The sequence below is a fragment of the Corapipo altera genome, unplaced genomic scaffold (genome assembly GCF_003945725.1).
Source record: "Corapipo altera isolate COAL_440 unplaced genomic scaffold, ASM394572v1 76, whole genome shotgun sequence".
Classification (NCBI taxonomy): domain Eukaryota; kingdom Metazoa; phylum Chordata; class Aves; order Passeriformes; family Pipridae; genus Corapipo; species Corapipo altera.
The window spans coordinates 1,262,446-1,283,774 of record NW_020884964.1 but is presented as its reverse complement, the minus strand read 5'-3'; the positions used below and the strand labels follow the sequence as shown (position 1 = coordinate 1,283,774).

The 21,329-nt window shown below is 51.9% G+C and overlaps 1 protein-coding gene across 2 annotated transcripts in view; it reads right to left on the bottom strand.

The window, feature by feature from the left end:
* Window positions 1-666: 666 nt before the first annotated feature.
* The window catches only part of LOC113957311 (phosphofurin acidic cluster sorting protein 1-like), a 61,355-nt gene continuing 40,692 nt past the window's right edge, over window positions 667-21,329 (bottom strand). The window contains exons 2-25 of one of the 2 annotated variants that reach the window (XM_027664664.1): window positions 20,601-20,688; window positions 15,542-15,631; window positions 15,069-15,194; window positions 14,721-14,883; window positions 14,478-14,569; window positions 12,309-12,389; window positions 11,376-11,435; window positions 10,581-10,732; window positions 7,051-7,144; window positions 6,662-6,733; window positions 6,246-6,367; window positions 5,990-6,122; window positions 5,761-5,865; window positions 4,310-4,416; window positions 3,848-4,002; window positions 3,644-3,754; window positions 3,454-3,556; window positions 3,064-3,096; window positions 2,663-2,705; window positions 2,518-2,560; window positions 2,285-2,426; window positions 1,910-2,133; window positions 1,606-1,719; window positions 667-1,505 (exon numbers count right to left, since the gene is read on the bottom strand). In XM_027664664.1, the coding sequence (XP_027520465.1) occupies window positions 1,390-1,505; window positions 1,606-1,719; window positions 1,910-2,133; window positions 2,285-2,426; window positions 2,518-2,560; window positions 2,663-2,705; window positions 3,064-3,096; window positions 3,454-3,556; window positions 3,644-3,754; window positions 3,848-4,002; window positions 4,310-4,416; window positions 5,761-5,865; window positions 5,990-6,122; window positions 6,246-6,367; window positions 6,662-6,733; window positions 7,051-7,144; window positions 10,581-10,732; window positions 11,376-11,435; window positions 12,309-12,389; window positions 14,478-14,569; window positions 14,721-14,883; window positions 15,069-15,194; window positions 15,542-15,631; window positions 20,601-20,688 (2,569 nt within the window). In that variant the 3' untranslated portion in view covers window positions 667-1,389. The remainder of the gene's footprint in view (window positions 1,506-1,605; window positions 1,720-1,909; window positions 2,134-2,284; window positions 2,427-2,517; window positions 2,561-2,662; window positions 2,706-3,063; window positions 3,097-3,453; window positions 3,557-3,643; window positions 3,755-3,847; window positions 4,003-4,309; window positions 4,417-5,760; window positions 5,866-5,989; window positions 6,123-6,245; window positions 6,368-6,661; window positions 6,734-7,050; window positions 7,145-10,580; window positions 10,733-11,375; window positions 11,436-12,308; window positions 12,390-14,477; window positions 14,570-14,720; window positions 14,884-15,068; window positions 15,195-15,541; window positions 15,632-20,600; window positions 20,689-21,329) is intronic. The other variant, XM_027664665.1, reaches the window with a different exon arrangement.

The window sequence follows — 21,329 nt, the reverse complement described above, 5'->3', positions numbered from 1 at the left end:
ACCTGGTGTTCAGGGTATGGAGGTCCTGGGGGGCAGAGAGGGGCTGCGTGGGTGCTGTGGCACACTGCAGTGTGGGGCTCCCTTGCTGCCATAGGTGATTGATGCCTGTCAAAAGGGTGAACTGGGACCAGGTGTGCAGTTCCTGAGCTTCTGCTGCCACAGTGTGGACGTGCTGTCCTGTGTCCTGCACTTGTTGAACCAGGGCTATCTCCGGCGCCAGGAGGGGAGGCCTCATGTCTTGGAATACATCTCTGCTGAACCCACAACACCCCCCACTTCCCAGGTCCAGCCACAGGTTGCCTTCCAGACTGTAGAGATCAAGATGGCATCAAGCCTTGCCTCTGCTGAAAAGAGAAAGACGTTTTCCACATTCAGGTAGATGAGGACCTGGTTGGGAGGACTCAGGCTGGGTCTAGACTGTTTCTTCCTTGTGGGTTCTATTTAAATAAATGAGCCAAGTGCCATCCAGTCCTGGTTCACAGTCTGTCAGAGAGCTCAGCTGGCTCATGGCTGGGAGTGTGGTGAGGCCATGTTTGCTGTGCTCAGGCAGCCCTGACTGCTGTGCTTGCTAGAGTGGGTGTAGTAGCTGTACCCTGCCCACACTTATTCTCCCCCAGCTGTGCTTAGTCATGCCCTCAGACATGGGGACACACACACCCCCTGCCATAATGGTACCAGCATTAATTTATTAAAATTAATCCTGAAAAGTAACCGTACAATAAATTTAAAAAAAATAGAATCTTGTAAAAAAAAAAACCCAGGTGCCCTCATGCCACACCTCCAGCTGGGAGCACCCTGGGGTAGGGCTGGTTGGGAAGGGATGGGGGAATGAAGAGGACAGCCTCAGCAGCAGGGCTGCAGGGGGACTGGAAAAAGCTGCTGAGGCTCTGCTGCAGAGGGCATGGCCAGGCACAGCAGCATGAGGCTGGCAGTGGGGCTGGCAAGGGGCAGCACAGGGGTTGCGGGCCCTGCTCAGCACCTGCCCCCTGCAGAGCAGTCTCGGTGGCTGCAGCGCTGGGGAACCTGCCCAGGCCCAGCCCAGCTGGGGCCCTGGCTGGCTGCAGGGGTGGTCTGGCAGGTGCATCTGTGGAGAGTGAGGCCCAGAGCCCTTCCTGGGGCCCTGCTGGCTGGTGCCAACCCTTGTCCCAGGCTGCTGTTGGGGGTCATGGGAGGCAGATGGCATGGTGCCCTGGCTGGTGTTGGAGAGTGCGTGGACCCAGTCTCACTGGCCTCACCTTCACGGGTCTTGGCCCACAGGGTGGGGGTGTGGTATCCCCCCTCCACAGAGCAGGCAGGGACTGGCCACAGATGATGGGGACAAGAGCATGTCCATTTCTCTGTCTCTTCTTGCAACCCACTGCAGCTCCATTCCAGAGATGCCCCCATGTATCACACACTCTTCGAGTAGCCAAAGATACCCACAGGGAGGTACTTCACGTGTGTTGGCCACTGTGCTGCCAGCTGAAAAAACTTCACATCGTTCCACTCCACCCCATCTATGGAGACTGAGAGGAGAGGGTGCAGTGAGGCACAGCCCTACCACAGCCAGCCTCTGCTGCTTAGTCTGCCCCCCTACAGCCCCAAATGGCTTATACCTTCCCTCACCTCGCAACATGGTGTTCTGGTGCTTGGCTGTGCAGATGAGGCGTGTGATCCCTTCGATGACTTGGCTTTTGGGTTCCAAGTCCTTTTCTTTAGGTTTCTTGCTCAGGAACATCACTAGGGGCCAAGGCCAGACAAGACCAATGTTAAGATGTCCCCACCTGGCGCTGGGTGGGAGCCCTTGCCCCAGGGCTGGCTTATTGACTGGCCCCTCCTGGGCCAGCTCTCAGCCCTGTCCTCCCTCCCACCCTTTTTGCAAAGGACTGTGGCCCCACAGCCAGAGAGCACCCAGAGTGGGCTTGGTTACCTTTCTTGTTTTTCTCCTTGGTGACCACAGTCATGGCCATGGTGCTGGGAGGCACCAGTTCCCCTGTGCCAGGGATGCGGCTGACCTGGAGTGAGCGGAAGTTGCTCTTGAGTGTGTTCTTGATACCCGTCTCCCGCTTGTCACCCTCCTTCTTCCTGTCCAGCCCTTGTGTTGTCCAGTAGTCCACCTGCAGGCCCATTACCTCCACACCAGGGCTCAGAGACCTGGGCAAGATGGGCAGCACCATGTAGCACACAGGTGCTGCCCGTGCTCCTCTCCTTCCCAATTGCCCAGCTGCAGCCTGCCCAGGGAGCAGTAATAACACTCCTACCCCAGCCCCTGCTGCCTCAGGCTAAGCGTGGCTTGCCTTCTTACCCAGCACCCGAGAGGCCGCTGCTGACGGACGGGGAGGGTGGTGGAGTGCTCACGGTCTCCTTGCCATAGGGAGCTGCTCCACTGGTGGCTGGCGCTGAGCTCAGCAGGGAGGGGGTACAGACTGCAGCATCATCCGAGTCCACTGTGAAGGAAGAGTGTGGGTTGTGGGGGCTGGGGGACCCCAGCAAGGGCCTCCCACAGTGGAGAAGAGAGCTGGGCTCCCAAGGACTCACCAGAGGCACTGAATGACTGCTCCACCAGGCCCACCTTCACCACCTGCAAGGACAGATGAGTCAGAGGACAGCCAGCATCAGTAGGGCTGCGCGCTGCCCCTCTCTCCTCAGCCCCAATGGCCTGCTGGCCCCTCAAAACACTCACCCCCACAAAGGGGACAAACTTCTGGCAGGAGTCCTCGTCGGGGCTGGAGAAGGAAGAGAGGTTGGTCAGGGTTTGGGTGTGCTGAGCACCGAGTGCCATGTGACTATCCTTGTGCCCAGGCACCCCTGCACTGGCAGGGGTCAGTGCTGGCTCACAGCCACTGGCACAGTCTCCTCTGCCCTCCCTCCCATGGGACCCCCTGTCCCCAACATGGCAGCACAGGGCACACTACACAAGGAGGCAAGGAGTTGTCCCCTCCAGTGCTGGGAAAGGGCTTGCATGCGGGAGGGCAGCCCTGCCCCACTTTGGGGTCACGGCTCCTCTGCACAGCAAGAGGGATGGACGCACATGGGGGAAGGTGGGGGGGGCCAGGCAGCGGCACAGCAAGCACAAGCCAATACCTGATATAAAAATCAAAATAGAGACTTCTCTTCCTTGAGTGCCAGAAACCAAGAGAAGGGAGAGGTGAGAGTGCAGCTGGAACATGAGCATCAACCCCCGGGCAGCACAATACCAGCTTGCAGCCCCCACCCAGCCCATCCCAGTCCTGGCAGCTGGTCCCCACTACTGGGACTGTCACAGCCACAGCTGCTGGAGGGGCCGAGCACACCGGGAGGTGGCAGGGAATGGTGCTGCTCTCACTGTGGAACCCCAGCTTCCCTCAGCACCACGCTGCTCATCAGCAGAATGCTGAGCCTCACTCACTTGTCCCATGTCTCACATCCCTGTCCTGAGCACAGCCCAGACTGGGGCCACATGAGGGAGGACAAGTGCCCTGGGGACACACTCACCTCTTCTGCTTGTATGTCAGCATGGCCTCAGAGATGGGAAGCTGGTGAGAGAGGCTGGCTCCAGCGATGAACTGGGCAACACGGCCTGCAATGTCCACAGTGTCTGTGGGCACAAAGAGCCATGAGGGCCTCAGTGGCAGCTGGGCTCACCATCAGGGCACTGCTAATGCCACCCTACCCTGCTCCTCACCTGCAGTGGGTGGCTCAGCCCTGCTGAACAGCTCCCGCCATGCTGTGTCCAGGAAGAGAGTGCTGTATTTGTTATCCACTGAGGCCAGGTACTTGGCCAGAGGGTGAGAGCCTGTGAGTAAGAAGGGCAGCATTGGCTCCAGGCAGGGGAATCTGGGGAGGTAGGAGAGGACAGCCCTGGGAGCAGGCTCACAGTGGCTCTCACCCAGCGGCACAAGAAGAAAGCGAAGGTAGTTGAGCCAATCGGGTGTCTTGCTGGCCAGTTGCTCCACAAAGAAACGGAGGACAACACTCAGGTAGCTCTGGTCCCCTGCCACCACCACCTTCACCGGAGGAGGCATATGAGAGTTACAGTTACAGCTGCCAAAGGAAGAAAAAAGGAGACCATGAAGGATGTGTAGTGGCTCAGCAGGCGGGCCAGGGGACATGCCCTGCCAGGCCAGCTGACAGAATCCCATCGCTGAGAACTTCCAGCTTGCTGTGCACTGCCAGAGGCAAAAGCAGCACCGGGATACTGGGATACCCCACTTTCCCCAGGTCTACACTTGTTTCTACAGTAATGTCCACAACCCCGAAAGGTCCTAATGAGCCCTGGGGAGCCAAGGCCATACTGAGCCCTTCTCTCAATTCATATGGTGCCACCAGGCTGAGCCCAAGCTGTACTCACTATCGCTGGATGCGGGAGACAGTGGTGTTGAAGGCTGCCTGGATGTCCGCCACGGAGCAGGTGGATACGACCAACTGCTTGTGCGCCTGGAGCTGCTCACTCACGTACTGCCAATGCAGAGAGCTCAGGTTAAGGCACCCTGGGGGCATGGCTGCGCTGGCCAGCAACAGCACGTGCCTGCCCTAGCCCCCCCTGCCCTCTGGGATAGAGCTGGGACCCCTGTCCCCACCCATGCCATGTGGGTAGGCTGAAACCATCAGGTCACTCATGACTGACTGCATGCCTGAGCATCCCTGCTCCTCCCAGCTCTGCTCTAGAGGCTGCCTGCCCCAGCCCTCTGCTCTCACCTTTGAGCATAGCAGTCACCACTCTTGCCATGGCAAGGGGAAAACCGTCCCAAGAACCAGGCTGTGCTCCTTTAGATGTGGTTTGGTCCAGAGACCCTCTGATTTAAATTCTGCCATTCCACAGCAGGGCCCAGCTATAAGCTCAGTCCACCTCTGCTCATTCCCTCCTTTTGCTCTCCCCCACTGTGGCACTCCAAAATCCTTCTGTGTCTCTTCAGGTGTCTGCATGCAGTTCAACAATTGTAAAACAGGCAGTCATGCTAGACAAGGGGGCTTAGAAGATACCCGATGGGGTCTGGAAGTGGGCATTGATCCTTTTTTCCCTATCCAGGACAAGTGCTAGAGCAGGAATATGTCAAGAATGCACAGCTTGAGTCAAGACTTCACCACCCTTACCGAGAAGCCCTTCCTTCTGCCATAAAATTTTCCATCACTGTTTCTGGATATCAGATGCAGCTGCAGGATCCTGAAGGGGTCTCAGAGGTGTTTTGTCTAACTGTTTGTTTGCATGTTTGCACATACGTACATGTCCCTGCTCACCTTTAGCGGTCAACTCCTCCAGGTATGGGGGAGGCAAGTGCTCATCAGGGGCTGGGCCCAACCTCACATGGACAGTCGGTATGAGGCAGGAAGGCCTCACATGCCTCCATGTCTGGAGACCCCAGCTCTGACAATGAACTTAATGCTCCCTGGGAATGGCAGACAATGTTCTTCCATCTCTCAGTGAGAAACACCTCTGCATCTTCCCAGGGCCTGGTGCCCACAGAGGAAGGGAGCCTTTTGCCAGGGCATCCAGCAAAGCTCTGACCCGTGGGGTTCCTGGGAGCCAGGACCAAGCAGTGAGAGCCCAAGGTACAGTCCACTAGCCAGCCTTTCTGGGACTGTGCTGCTATGTGGCACGTGACGGAGGAGACACATGCAACTCTTCCGTATGTGGCTCAGCACTGTGTAAATGCATTGTCCCTGAAGGAAGGGCCATGCTGGGGGAGAGGAGGACACAGCTAGTACCATTTTCCCTAGGACACCCTGCCATGGTTGGGAGAATCCTTGAGGACCCTGCTTACAGGTGCCCCTATGCATCCAGCTCCCATCATGCCTACTCACCTGCCCCTGCCACTCAGCGACATTCACCAGCACGATGCTCTCGGGGAGCTGCTCGTCTGAGACCAGGATCTGGTTCAGCTGATCGTAAACAGACTTTCGGGGCACCTATGACAGCATCACCATGAAGGTTAACCCCAGTCAGCCGCCTTGGACACTCTGCCCATGGCTGAAGACCTGGCAGAGCTCTCAAATGAGAAGCCTCCAGCTGAGACTGTTCCCAGGGCCTCACCTGGGTGCTGTGCCATGAGTCTGGAGAGCTCTCACTGTCCAGGCTGCTGGCACGGCCACCCTGTCCCTTTGAGCTCTGCCGGTCCTTCACAGAGGTGCTGCGGGGACGCCACAACTGCTTGCTCTCTGCCTTGCTGTGAGTGAGAAGCAGGAGAGGCAAAACTGTTGACGAAATCTCATCTCCACCAATCCCCACTCTCTCCAGGGAGTCAGCGTGGGTCCACGCAGCCCCAGCATGGGGCACAGCCCTGCCTTACCTGGGGGACACGGCACTGGGGAGCTCAGCTTTGGTCCCAGGGCCCAGTCTATCCACGCTGCCCTCCCTCGTGGCAGCCTCTGCGGGGGCCAGCCGTGGACATGGCTCCTCTGCAACCAGCTCCTGAGGGCCACACACAGTCACTTCATACACACTCCTCTCTCTGCTCCTGCAGGGAGCAGCCCTGCACCCATGGATGCCCATCATCCAAGAGAGGCCTGGAGAGCCAAGGTTGCAGGGCCTCGAGAGGAGTGGGCTGCATCTCCTGCAGACCCTAACATTCCCTCCACTCTTGCCGCTCTCCAGCACAATTTACTTGTCTTCTCAAGCCCTGCTCCCAGGCTGGCGGGCAACCCTGGTACTCCAGAAAACAAGGTGGGGCCTGAGAGAGCTCCACATCTCATAGCCTGTACTCACCACTGCAGGGATCTCCACTCCTGGCTCTTCCTGTGGTCGCTGTGCTCCTGGCTTCCGCTTGTCTGCCTCGCCCTAGGGGACAGGGAGTTGGGTCAGAGCAGGATGGAGCATGCTGAGCAGGGAAGGTGCCAGTGACCCATACCTGGCCTCACAGAACACATGCTCCCACAGGGGAGCCCGGCGTCCCCCTGGGACCAGCCCCAGAGGATGCCCCCCATCGCTACCTGTCTGCCTGCGCTGGGAAAAAGAGGAGGAAAGAAGGAAAGGAGCAGCCCCAGGCAGGTGCTGCCAGGAGCTGTGGTCTCAGAGTGCAGGCACTGTGGGGGTGCTGGGCTGGCTGGGGAGGGAAGGGGGCAAGTGGTGGTGGTGATGGTGGTGGTGTAACTCACAGGGCTGCCCGACTCTTGATCCTGCCCTTTCTGGCTGTGCAGACTGCCGATCTCAGTCTGGGAACCAGAATGAGAGACTCCCTCAAAGAAACGCCTGCAGAGAAACAGACAGACGAACGGACGGACAGACAGACAGACGGGAGAGAAAAAGGCAGGAATAAGAGAGGAACAAAGTCACCATGATCCCAGCACACCCCCACCGGCCTGTCCCAAGCACAGAGCACTGTGGAAAGGCCCCCAGTGGGACGCAGGGCCAGACACCCAAGTGCCTGGGCAACTCACAGCCTAGGAGCAGACCTGCCAGCAGTGCCACCTGCAACCCTGATGAGCTGAAGGAAGCATCCCTGTCTCCCAGCCAGCAGTGCTTTCTCCCTCAAGTGATCCCCTACCCCTGCCGTGCAGGAGAGGAACTGCCACCATTTCACTGGAGTATAGTCTGTAAAACCACAACTCCAAGATAGTGCTGAACCTCTCTGCCTCCTCTGCACCACCACAGCTTCCACAGATTTCTGCTACCTTCCCTTCTGATTCCCCATTTCCAGGAATGGCTCCTTGCCTCTGCCTGCTGCTGCAGCACACTTCTAACCGCATCTTCCAACTTCTCTTTCTGCTTTCCCCTTTCCCAAGGCTCTGAAGATCACAGTATTGCACACAGAACCACACCTCAGCACAGTACTTAAATCTGCCTATTTTTTTGTCTCTGAGCTGACCTTTTGGTAGAGCTGCAGGGTGCAACTCCAAGGTCCTGTTTCCAAATCACCATGGTCAACAGAGGAACTCTCTTGGAGCAGCCAGGACAGTCTTTGCCGCTACAGTGTGAGCTTCCACCTTTGCTTACCCTTTTTCCACACATTATTTATTTGCCAAGGACTCCCTTCATATCCTGTGGGCTGCTTGAAGACCAGTCTTTAGGAAACAAGCAGGCTCTATCACTGAATCTCACTTGTCAGTTTTCCCAGGACCCTTACAGCAACCACAGTCCATCTGCAACATGTGACTTTCCTGCAGGAGACTTGAGCTAGATTCCCTCTAAGCTGTGTGTATGTGCCCATTAACTCCCAGGAAATGTTTCTCCTGATTTGCCCAGTGCACAGATGGGGACGTCAAGTTGCAGGTTTCCAGGGATGGCCACAGAGGCATAGAGAAGTTCTTCTGTTAGGACTCTATCAGAGTTTCTTTCTATTGTTTTCTACTGTCCTCATCTGGACATATCTGCAGCTTTCTGCAGGATTCCTCCTCATTTTACTTTCCTTTTAGCATGCTTCCTCCTTTGTATACAGCACGCTGTAGTGCCAGGCACGACAGTGTTTGTCAGGTTTTACTGCTACTAAAAGGACATTCCATCTCTGTAAATACATGATGGTTCCCACTGCAGAGCAGCTCTTCAGCAGCAGTGTTTATACACTGGTTGGGACAAGTCAAGGCTCAATTTTCCCCTCACTGGCCCAGTGACCAGTTGCTCACGACATGTTTGTTTACCAAAGCTCCAGATTTACAGTCAGAATTGTACTCTGATGGGACATTTTCTCCAGGTCACACTGGGATAAATTATGTCTCCTGTGAATAAAATATCTCTTCTCTCTCCTAGCCCTTCTCCACAGCCTCCTTCCATTTTCAGCAGATTTATTCCTCTTCTTCCCCATTCATTTTTTCAGTCATTTATGGAGACTTCACCTTTGATCTACAATCAGTTGGTCTGACTATTGAGGACTTACCTAACAACCTCAGTTCCAGCTCCAGTTTTGCCCCAGTGCAGGAGCAGCCTACAGCTGCGTAGCCTCCCTGGTTGATCAAAAGGATGGCTATCAGCTCCCAACACCACTGGCCCAATCCAGGGCACTGGTAACTGCTCACCTTGAAGGACTACCTTAATGCCCTTGCTCCACAGAGACCTTCACAGCGTCTAGCAAGGCTGTCTATGACAATAAATCCAACATGAGGATCACACCTCGAATTTACAGGTTGGGCTGGAAGGTCTCACCAGCTGACAAGGCTATGCAGGAACCACAGGAACCACGAAGTCTACACTAAACACCTTGGCAGTCAGCTTCCACATCTCCTTAGAAAAAGTACAGACATAGTAATGTGAATTCAAGGGATACATACAGCACTGCCAGAAACTGAGGCACTAGAGACCAAACCAAGCCAGGGACACTTTGTGAACAGGCTGAAGAACACGTCAAAGCCCAATAGGCTGTCCTTCCAGAGTCAGCACCAAACAGCCCAAGAAGACTGTAACAACAGGTACCAGCAGAAACCAGTGCTCACTCTGGGATGCTGTCCCAGTGACCAGATGTTTGCAAGTAGAACCAGGTTGGAGGTCTTACATTTAAATACACTCAACAGACTTTTCTTACAGTTTCACATAGTTCACATACATAAAGCGTTATCTGACCATCTTCCTTTTTCTCCTTCAGCATCTTTGTTTCCTTTGATGAGAGACCATGTGAAACTCCTTTTGAAGTAAAGCAGATCATCTAAGCAGCTCCTTGTCCATGTGTTTGCTCTCTCCTTCACAATGACTTGTGGGTTTGTGAAAAACATGACTTCTGTCATGTCCCTGTTTTTTCCCCAGTGCCCCATGGGTTCCAGAATCCAGCAGATTTAATTTCAAACAGTTTGCCTGCAGCAAACCAAGTCTGCTACTCCTGCTAAGTACCTTCAGCAAGGATACCAACTAAGCCAAATTATATTTAAATACTATATATATATATATAATATATATATTTACATGGCAGGGAGGTTGGAACTAGATGATTTTTAAGGTCTCTTCCAACCCAGGCCATTTTATGATTCTATATATAAAATCTATAGAAAAAACAGTGTCAAGTGAGCTTGGCTTGGCTAGAAGAGACCCAATGCTCTATGAGGCAGTCAAGTAGAAAGACAGTAAAAGGCGACCTTTTCACAAAAAGACAGCACAAAAGCAGAAGAGCTGTGAGCAGAGAGGCCAGGTGATCGCAAATCACATGGGAGCAAAGCCTGGTTTCACTGCATGGTCCACTGGAGACTTCTGTGCCAAGTCAGCAGTACTTGGCAGAGCAAGTTAAGTCACCAGTGCCTGGGGAACGGGATGAGGAACATTGCTGATGGTTGCTAGTCATGTTTCCACAAAGGCTGGGAACACAGCATGCACATCTCACAGGGACATAAAGACTGGCCCAGGCAGTCACTAAGTGCTCATGCTTCAGTGCAGAGAGCCCAGAAAACACCAGGACTGCTGGCAGAAAGATATGAAAGCTGGGAGCAGCCGGGGCTTAGATCAAGTAGGTACTCTTCCAGCAGATCAGTGTCAGATGCTGGGCTGGCAGAAAAATGAGACTAAGTGTGAAAGAAGATGGATTTTATGGGCAGTTTTGAATTTATTAAACAGGATATGCAAGTGAGGAGCTAGAGGTGCCAACAGAAGATGGCAATAGGAGCAGAGACAAGACAATGCCTGCATTAGCCCAAGCAACAGAAAAGTGTCAGAGGGCATTTCTTCACATCCAATAGACTGCTGTTGACCAGGGACTCCCTTCAACCCTTACCTCAGGGTGGGCTTGGGTGTGCTGTGCACACTCTCATTGTCCTCAATCTCTGGGCCGCTGTCACTGTTGTTGCACTCTTCCAGGCTGTCATAGAGCAAGCCCAGGTCTTCCTCCACCTCCTGGGTCTGGTCTACAGGGTCAGAGTCCAGGACCTGCGGGACCAAACCCAGAGGACAGTGAAGAGATACAGAGTTACCTGCACCCCAGAACAGGCACATAGAAACTGCCTGACAGTCAAAAGGCACACCATGGCACTGTTCTCACCTGAGAGAGCCAAATCCAGGCTGTGGACAAATCCAGTGACATTGCCATTAGGCCAAAGGAGGGTGCCATGAGCATGACATCCAAAGGAGTCTCAGACATCCATCAAACTTACTGGCAGTTAAGACACTTAGGAAGACCTTCACTGACTGTGCTGCACACAGTGCAGACTCTCAGCCAAGGCAAGCTACCCCCAGGCTGATTTTAGCCTGCTCTCAGTCATGGACAGTATTGCCCCCACAATGCCAGCTCCTGGTGCAGAGTCAGTGTGTGACTGAAGCCTTCTTCCCTGGGCACCTCTCCCCAACAGGAAGGTGCTTTTTGATTTTAGCACAAGGCTCAGAGCTACGGTCTTGAGGCAGAAGGCTTTGGAAAAGCCAAGGCCCAGTCTATGCCATGTCTCACACCACCTTTGGCACACCCCCGAGCAGCTACAGCTCATGCCTTGTGCTCCCAGTGAGTGGGAACCAGCACTCTGACATCTACACATCTGCCAGAGACATTCCCAGGTGAGGTAGCCTTCTTGCTTCTTACCTCTTCTGTCACTTTAAACCTCTTCAGCAAAGCCACAAATTTCTGCTTGAAGTTTGGTTGCTAAAACAAAAGAAGATCAGAAAGAAGATCAGCAAAACTACTAAACCATGTTCCAAGATGACTAACATACAGGCCACAGTTACTGTCTCTAACATGCTGTCAGCTCCTTTCTAGCTCCATAGGTCCAAGGTCAGCTATGATCTCTCTCACTCTTTAAATTTGCTGTAGGATTTGGACTAATTCTGTACTCCACAAGAAGCCACTGTCTGGGCATGAGGGGGGATGAAAGGCTTCATACTTCTTCTGCTACAGGCTGGAATAGCACTCCATTTAAATCTCCTTTCTCCCCAGATCATCTGGTTGAGGAACACTGCCCTCAAGCAAGAGAAGACGGGGAATAAACTCAGGAAGAAGGTGGCCAGACACCTACAGGGCTGAAGTCAACAGGGATGAGAAGAAGCTTGGAGAGCAAGGGGCTGGTAGAGCAGCTCCTCCCTTCTGCAGACAGGGAGAGGAGCTGCTAATCGTTCGCCTTTCTTTGTGCCTACTTCCCCTTCCTCAGAAAAGGAAAGAGACCATGTCACAGCAGCAAGTTAAAACTGTGTTGCATACAGATCATCACTGATATGAAGTCAGGCTAAACACAGTACTAAGTGATATGAAGTCAGTACTTCAGTACTGAAGTCAGTACTTCAGTACTTCACTGATATGAAGTCAGGCTAAACACAGTCAGGCTAATCGAGGTACAGCCCTGAGCAACAAGCTAGCTAGCTCATTAACGGCAAGAGGTTTGTTCCTTCTCAGAGCCAAGGGGGCTCTCCCCTGCTTTGCACCAGGGCCATCATTCCCCCTCCCCAATGCCCCACACTGCCTTCAGGGAGGGGACAAAGTGAATCCCTTCCATCCCTTTGATCACGTAAATGCTGATGTTACTCTGGTCATTGATGTGGTTCGGATCATTTTCCTCCTAGCCTTCTTGGTTTTCCTCAAGTCATCCTCTTCATCAAACAGATCCTGCAGGTAAAAAAGTCACAGCACATCAGAGCAACTGAGTTCAGGGAGCAGCACCTCCTAGTTCTCCTGCCCCACACTTGCTCTCCATTTTGAAAAGCTTTGGTCCACTCTGCTCCCAGAGTCTTGTTTCTTATTTCCACTACCTCTCTCCACGGAGCTCCTTCTCCCTCCTTAGAACTGTACCCCAATAGACCTTCTTTCCCAGCACCTGTGCCACCAGGCCTCTCCAGAGATAAATGTACCAGCAAGATTAAGAGGAGAGACAGCAACTTTCTGCAATGGTCCTTATTGCAAGCTAAAACTCTGCTCTCTGCACTCATCAGCCTTCCCCATGAACCATGTCTTGTTCTCCTGCTCTCCCCTCTCCAGAGTTAGTTTAGAGGGCACAGCACACAGAGTCACAAAAAAACATTTTTTCCAGGGATCAGCCTTAACAAAACGCACAACTCCCTGGGACATGGGACCCTGATGTGTTAACAGCACACTGGGATGGGTAATCTGGAGGACCCTTGTGAGAGACTGAAATGTTAATCATTAATGATTCTAACAATCAGTCATTTGCAAAAGCAGCAGAGTGTTTTGCCAGGCCAGGTTTGCATCTGAAGGGGAGGAAGAGAGTTCCTGGATGTGTGGTGGAGAAACTTCTGATCTGCATAAGAACAGCTCAGGAGCAGAGGGGGTGTAGCACCTGTCACCAGAGGATGACCATGACAAATCAAGCTTTGCTAAGCAACAAACTGGATTTTGAGCCAGATAAGGGAAGAGGCCACTAAAAAGCAAATCCTGCTAGGTGGGATAATGCCAATGTCCCCCCTTACGCAACCAGCTCAGCTGTAAAACCCCACCCCCCACCACCAAACCCCAGGAAGGTATCAGGACATTCACAGGTAGGCCTGAAGGTATTGATCCTTCTGACGAGGCATAACTGGCTCAACTACACTGATGTGAGAGATAGCTGTCACGTCTTAGAAGGTATCATAAACCATCAAAGTCCCCCAAAGCCCACCAGACTCATTCCTGAGGCCTTCCACCAGAAGACTGATCCACAGTGTTTCAACAGATCCACAGTGTTGCAACAGAGTGTAAAACTGTCACTCCCACCTCCCGCCCAGGGAGGTATCTGGGTGTTCACACCTAAACCTAAGCATATATTAACCCGTTGAACTCTATATTGTGGGGGCTTCCCCCACCTCTGACAGATCACTACTGTGACCATCACTTTGACCAAGCAACAATCAAGTCTCATTGCTGGATCCACAGGTGGTGATATCTTTCCTCTCCACTATCTACTCTTATCCTTCCTTCTTTCCTTTCTTTCTTTTCCCTACATATTTTCTTAAGTGATACCTTTACACTTTTATATTGTTATATTACTATAGATAATAATAACCAAAATGGCTACATTCCTCCTTTCCATTGCAACCAAAGTGTTCTGAAATAAACCTGCTATATATATATATAAACACCAGTCATTCATTGTCACTTCACTTTAATCTGCCCCAAGGGACCTATTAACAAGAGCCTCAGTTACACCTGCCTTCAGGGGTGGGTCATAACAACCCTGAAAAGAGTTTGTCCCCATGCTTGATCAGCATGCTATCACAGGTCTTTCTTTGGCCCCAAATACAGGCAACCACAACAAGAGGACAGCAAATACAGTGACACAGATCATCACAGGGCTGGGATGAGTCAGCCATCTCTGACCATTTTCAGACCTAGACAGTACTTCTTCCTAAAATCTCTGTTCTCTCTCAGAGAGTGAGCAGTCTCTGGTCTGTTAGCACAGGGAGACAGGAGAAAATCATGGTGCCAGACTGAGGAGGGCTCAGCAGTGGTTTTCTGCTGCAGACCCAACACCTCTAAAGACAGATGGTTGAGACCTATGGCTCTCCAAAGTCCCTTGCCTCATCATGGACTTGACAGCAGCCCACAATTCTTTCTGCTGTCAGGTATTATGGCTCTCTGCTCTCTGCCAAATGTTTCATGAGGGAAATGAGAGGGCTCAGGGTAATCAAGATCTTCAACCCCCTAACTCTTGGCCCCAGAAACAGGACCAGGACACAAGCCATTTTGCCAGGCCTCCCTTACCTGACCCTGCACAGCATCATCGCTGGCTTCCTGCTCTGAGGAGAAGCTGTCATCCTCTTCTTCAGAGTAGTTATCAATGTCCGGGGAGCGATCTGAAAGCAGACAGTGCAAATGCCCAGCTAAGCATGATGCCTGTCATGGCTCCAGTGAAATGACTGGTACGGCTGGCAGGCACTGGGGTACACACTCTGCTACCCATGTCCTGTCCCAAATGCTCGCCTTCAGGTCTGAGCACTAACACACCTGAAGCTTTGATTTTAGGACCTGAGGGGACGCTCCCGTCCTCGTGGTCAATGGGCTGACTAGACAAAGAGTAGATGCTGATTTCAGCCACTCGGATGTTCACATCTTTCATGTTGCTGTGGAGGCCCAGAAGTTGCCCACCATCCGTCGGGTGCTGCATCACCTAGACAGACAGACAAGCTCCCTGACAGGATGACACAGCTGGCAGCCCACCTCCTCTATATTATAACCCACCAACAAGCCAGAGCACTCCCAGCAATGAGGCCCTGTCCATCAGCCCAGTTCTGTGCCCAGCGCTGGCACAGGGAAGGCCATGTGAGGCTCCCCTCTGTTCCCAGCTCCCTGTACCTCGGCCATGTTAATGATGCCCACTGCAAGAGTCTTGTAGCCCAGGATTGTGCGGTTCTTGTATCTCTTCCTCCGCTGCAGCATGATCTGTAGTTTGTTGCCATCTCTCTTGAGGAAGTGTGGGTACTGGGGAAGGAATGGCAGCATGAGGGCAGGGCTCAGCATGACAAACAGGTAGAAAACTCTTCCTCAGTGCTGATGTACAGCAGGATCTGACCTGCCAAGCTTTGAGGTGCTCCTCAAAGGCCACCTGCACTTATCCATCATCCTCCATATCCCAGTGCCCAGCAAAACAACCCCTGGAGCAACGGAGCACTTGGCCTGTAGCAGGAATCTGTGCTGCTATGGTCTGAGCATGGGCAATCACAGGAGGCCCCTCCCCAGAGACTATGCCTTTCACAGTTAGCCCCAGTGTTGTGGTTGCTGAAAAGTGCCAGGCAAGAAAGCCCAAGGGACCAGGTAACACCAAGTACCTGCAGTGAGAAGGTCAGCTCCAGCTCAGTCTCCATCAGGCCTCCAGGTGGGAGGACGTATTCATTTGATCTCAGGACTCGCTTTGAACCCTACAACAAGATTGGCAGACACACACTGTAAGCTAAGCTCAACCATAGACTCCACTGCACCACACACACAAGTCAATGGTGTTCACAGTCCATAAGGAAAGAAGACAGTGCCATGACTCTGTTCTGTTCCACCTCACAGAGCCACCTTACACACACCTATCAATGCTTTGCAAAAGCCTGCAGTTTCTCCTGAGCTGCCAGAGGTCCCTTCTCCTTGCCTGCCTGCCAGGGAGCACTTGCTCTTCACAAGTCTGTTTTGCTTAATCTGGCTCTTTACATGGGGAGTGCAGGTCTAATATTGTGCAGGGGACACTACTCGAGCCAGAGGGAGCCATGTAGAGGGAAGGAAAGGGTCCCAACACACTGCCTGGCCAGGAAAGAGACATCTCTGCCCTGCAGTAGACAGATCCTGTGCAGACAGATCCCTGTCTAAGCACAGCTGGCAGAATGGCTCTTCTGGGACCAAGTCAGGATGTCCCAGAACAGGGGTCCCTCTGCTTGCTCATCTTGTGTCTCAGAAAACTCCTCCTAGTCTTTTCCTCAGGCAAAAGTCCTTATGTCTCCACATATAGATATGGTTTTTTCCCCAGAAGAACAGTAAGAGAGGCACTCTAATTATGTACCCACTCCAACTCTTTCTTTTACTTCTGTCCTATCTTTACTGTCTCTATGTCTTGGCTTCTGACAGAGAAACTGAATGACTTGTGAGATGAAAAATGCTATCTGCATGCAACAGGCTCTCTTGGCTGCAGGGTGGCACAACTTGCAGACCCTCCCAGAAGTTGTCTGCAATCCTGTTCCCCGAGTCTGTGCCACGACCAAGGCTTTCCTGTGAAAGGTCTTCCTAAAATTGAAGAGAGGAGGTGGAGCACATTCCCTTCACCATCTGTGAGCATTCCTGGCCAAGAACACACTGACTCTTCCTTCCTGAACCCTTCTTTGATAACAGATGACAGGTAGTCACAACGAGAGTGACCATTTGTTATTTGATACAGAGAGATTATCCACCAAAGATTCATTTTTTCATCAAAACACAAATACTACTGCAATTACTCTTGAAGATCCTATTTTTAGGGAACGAGTTATGGCAAAGAAAAGGTGAGGATACCCTGGGTGGTGTGTCCAGCGAGTGAAGGTTTCATAAACGATGCTGTCCTGTGCCTTACTGTCATTTACCACTACATCCAGCCTCAATCCTAGGTGAATCCAGTCCCTCAGTAAAATGCCAGTGCACATCTATGTGGCGTTGCAAGGACTGGGACAAAGGCTGCTTCACTATCACAATGCAAGCACAAGAACACAGAAATACTGAGGATTCTCCATCTCTTGAGAAATTCAAACCTCTACTGGACATAGCACTGAGCACCTGATGTAGCACAGCTGTTCTGCAATTTGAGTCACGTCAGGCAAGACCAACTTCTCAGCACAACAGTTGAGTATCCCTATGAGTACTACAGGAAAACTTAATATCAGACTGTTATAGTGAAAATCACAGATAACAAAGAGTGTCAAGGAAGTGAAAAGCAATAGAGAGAGGTCATGGCCACAGATCTTCACTACCTAAAAACTGAAAACATACAGGAGCTTTCACTACTATACACAGGTACGTGATGCCCAAGTGTGGTCTGCAAGGTACAATTCCCAATTTCAGGTATAAATCTGTCCTGATTGGTCTGGTTTATAACACGGTTGAAACTAGAAGAGCATACCACACCTGGAAAAGGAGAGAGAACTAACATAATATTGGAGACCTGGCCTTAGGCATACAGCAAAGCACTAACCAGAATTCAAGCTAAAGGTGCATTTTGGGAGGGAAAAGACCATTAATATCATCAGCATATTTGGGGTGTAGCTGAAATTACTTGGGTAGGAGTGAAAAACAAGTGGTTGCAAAGAGAATACAAACAAAGCATAAACAGAAAACTCTGCATAGCAAGAAAGAGCAAAAAATCCAAGTTCCTGCAGGAAGCAGGGCTGGAGCAGCAGGCAGGCCTGTCAGAGGCAAATGAACTTCTTATCCTGGCCTACTTTGTAGCACACACTCTGGTCTGCTATGTAGTGACTGCCAATATCATCCCTCTACAGCAGTACCAAGGTTTGAACCTGAGTCACCAGCTGTATCCTGCAAGCAGCTGCAGGAGGATCTGCACCCGCAGCACCTGTCACAGAAGCTGAAAGTTCTGGGAGTGCTGAGGTTTGCTTTCTTCTTTCTTTGATTGTTTTCTCTATTCATGGCTCAATATAGGATATTTCTGAACTATAGTCTCTCTGTCAAGAGACTCTCTGTCGAGAGACTGTTTCCCTTCATGACATAATCAGTTACAATACCAAGACAGGTATCTGCACCTTTATGGAGCTGAGCCAGGCACATCCAAATCTCTTAAGGCCATGCTGAACACCACACAGAAGGAAATGCTCTATGACATCTCCAGTCTGTTAAAACAAATAACAAGGGATAAAGGTTTAAAGACCACTCAAACGATACGAGAGTAAATCCCCTTTTTCACACAGTTCAGTTCTCACTCAAGGCCACTGAACATTATATATTGAAATAACCTGAGGGAAATGAGTAAGTCCTGTAGACATAGAAAGCTCCCTTAGTCCTTTGACAGTGGTGTTTTCAGAAGAAGGAGCGGGTAACAGCACATAGCACAGCTGGAAGCTATCTTTTAAGACCAGAAGGGCACGATCCCTGTGAGATCAGGTATTCCAGACAGGCTTATACTGTCCTTTGAGTAACATACATTTTTTGAGCAGACTGCCTCCAGCACTGTGGCTGTTTTCTTGGTGCCAGCACCATTCAGGCACAGTCAGAGTTTTGTTTCCATGCAATCTGCCCTTCAGAGCAGCAACTTCCGAACATGCAACTTTCTGAACCCAACAGAGCTGCTACTGAAATAAGAGAAAATATAGCTCTCCTTTCCTCTAGTCCCCAGCTGCCTCCTTGGGAATTTGCAGGTCCTTCATACATGCATCAGCTGTTTCCATCCAAAAGATGGAAGCAGCAGCGTTCACTGGGCAGCCTTCAAACAGCTTCTTACTAGTGTGACTCATCTGTTACCTAGGAGAGGAGTAAAAGGGATGGATCCGAGGCCACACTGTAGGCAGCCTATGCTGAGGCTGCCTACAGCCTCCATCTGCCTTCCAGCAGTCCCAAACCCTGCCAAGGCAGCTGGTCAGGCAGGTGAAAGCAGTCTAAGGAGGCACACAGATCCACCCCACTCCCACAATCAATGTTAAGCCATCGAGTAACGCAGGCAAAAGCATTCTCCTTCAGTTTTCTTCAGCTTTGCAGGGAGTCTACACCATGCAGTCATAGCTATGTGGCCCTGCAGAGAGGAGGTGACCATGTTTAAATCAAGTCCTGAACTCAGCCTCCATTCCATGGCCTCCATTCCTGCAGTGAAGAGTCCCTGTGGCTTCAAATTGCTGAGGCCTACTAATTTCTTTCGCCATCAGGGCGCAAGATTGGCCTGTGGCAGGGATGGGGGTGATCTGTTTGAAAGAGCTGGAGTCCCACTGCACAGCCTCTTCCACAGTCTCACATTTGCAGTGCATGAGAGGGGGCAGCTGAGGACCTACACACTCAGCACATATCAGTCCAGGCATAAGGGATGCTGCACAGGAACTCAAAGATCCCCAGTCCCACAAAACACACACAGCTTGGGCCAACAGTGCAGGAGAGAAGTGAGACCAACCTAGCCTTCTCAGTCAGGAGGGACCCACAGCTCCCAGCTGGCTCCCAGCCCCCCAGTCCTGTGCTGCTGCCACCTGTGGCCCAGCCTTGATTGCTTCTGCATTTCCAGGGGCCAGGCACTCTCTGCTGCCCAGGTTGTTTTCTTGCCTGCACCAAAGGGGCACAGGTCTTAGAGGTCCCAGTGCTTTCAGCTCTCCTGAATGACATCATACACACAGTGATGGAAAGATCAGCAAAGTGGGACACTGACCAACAATGCATAAACCCCAGTATCCTCCTGCTGTCCTCACTCCAGGCCCCAGGTTTCACGTATTTTGCTTTCTGTTTCTTCTGTGCAAGTGAATCAGGTCTGCCATGAAGACAAACTCCAGCTCCCAGAGCTCCACTAATGCTGCAGCTTCCAGCATTAATCCAGGATTTAGATCCTAATGTGTGCAGCACAAAGAGCTCTGTGGGAGCACAAAGCTGCTGAGCTTCTGCCTCGCAGTGCTTTCAATGGGATCAGCAGCTTTCCTGCCCGCTGACAAGAACGAAGGAAGGACACCAGCACCCTAGTTGGGTCAGAGGGGCTGTGATGAGAACATACACCCAAGATGCATCTTGCTTCCATGCTGTCTCCTTTGGCAGGTGGAAAGGATGTGACTGCACCCATAGGAACCCATCTCTTCACCACCAGCTGCAGAGAGGGTGGGGGGATTGCACATACCAGCATAGTGGCAAATTTCCAGTCCTCTCCCCCCTCCACTCTGCCTGGTTCAGAGTAGAGGCACCAGGCCTAGCACGGATGCACAGAGAAAGGGATGCACAGACAGCAGAGAGAACTGTGAGATCATGCAGGGTACAAATGTCAGCAGAAGTTATGCACAGAGATGATGCTGATCCCTTGCACCCTTCCCACCCTTCACTCCCGAGGGAATGATCTGGATGGAGGGCATCAGTACCACCCAGTACTGATCCTTTCTAAAGGGTTGGGAACAGTGGGAAGCCAAAGTCTGAACAGCAGCTTGAGAGGAGGGCCTTGGCTGAGGCGGGCAGGAAGGCATGACACATTCTGTCCCAGTGCCTAACCAAATTCATCCCTGATATAAACCAGCACCATGCAGTTTGCTGCTGTCCCACCGGCCTGAGAGCCAAAATCTCCCCAGGGGTGCTAACCGAGACAGAAGGGGTTGATTGGCACAAGGCAAGGGACATGCAGACCAGCACTTCACAGAGAGCAAAAGGACAGGCTTGGCCTGCTGCCATTAGGCAGCAACATGGAGAGGAGCCTACCTGAATCTTCACAGCAATAAGCACAGAGCTCAGCTCTTTGTCCAGCTCTTTCAGCACCGTGAGTTTCTTCAGGCGCAGACTGCAGAGCCTGTAAGATAGAGAGAATGGGACACATTCAGGCACCACCATCCCTGGGGCCCTGCCACATGGTACCCGGTGCTCGGAAGGCAGCCTGGATGCTTGGCCCACTTGCAGGCACAAGCTTGGCTGAGGAACACTGGCATTCAGGCACCCCTGAGACAGACCATTGGGGAAAAAAGGAAAGAAGAGAAATTAACAGAGCTAAAGCAGGCTTAAGGGATTAGTGGGAGACAGGAAGTCCAGCAGCAGGCCATATGGTAAAGAGATCCCTTCCCAAGCAGGGCTGTTGCCAGCTCTGCTTAAATCTACCTTGGCCACAATGCTGTTTATTTATAAACCAAAGCACTTAAATCCACTCTTATCCTGGACTTAGTTAAGGCAAATGTTCCCATGCTCTTCTCTTGCACGGTACCACACAAAGCTGACTCGGGAAGCAGCCTCACAGGAAGCTTCATACAGCAGCCACCCTGACAACCACAAAAACCTGGGGACTCAGCATGGTAAGTGGCACTTGCAAGAAAAAGCTAGGAAGGAGCCTGAGGCTAAGTGAGAAGAGCGACTTTTGCTGCTCAAAGGATTAGTCAGTGCCTGTGAGATAGCCAGCCACCCCGATCTCCTGCCTAGGAGCCTGCAGCAGAACTCCCACAG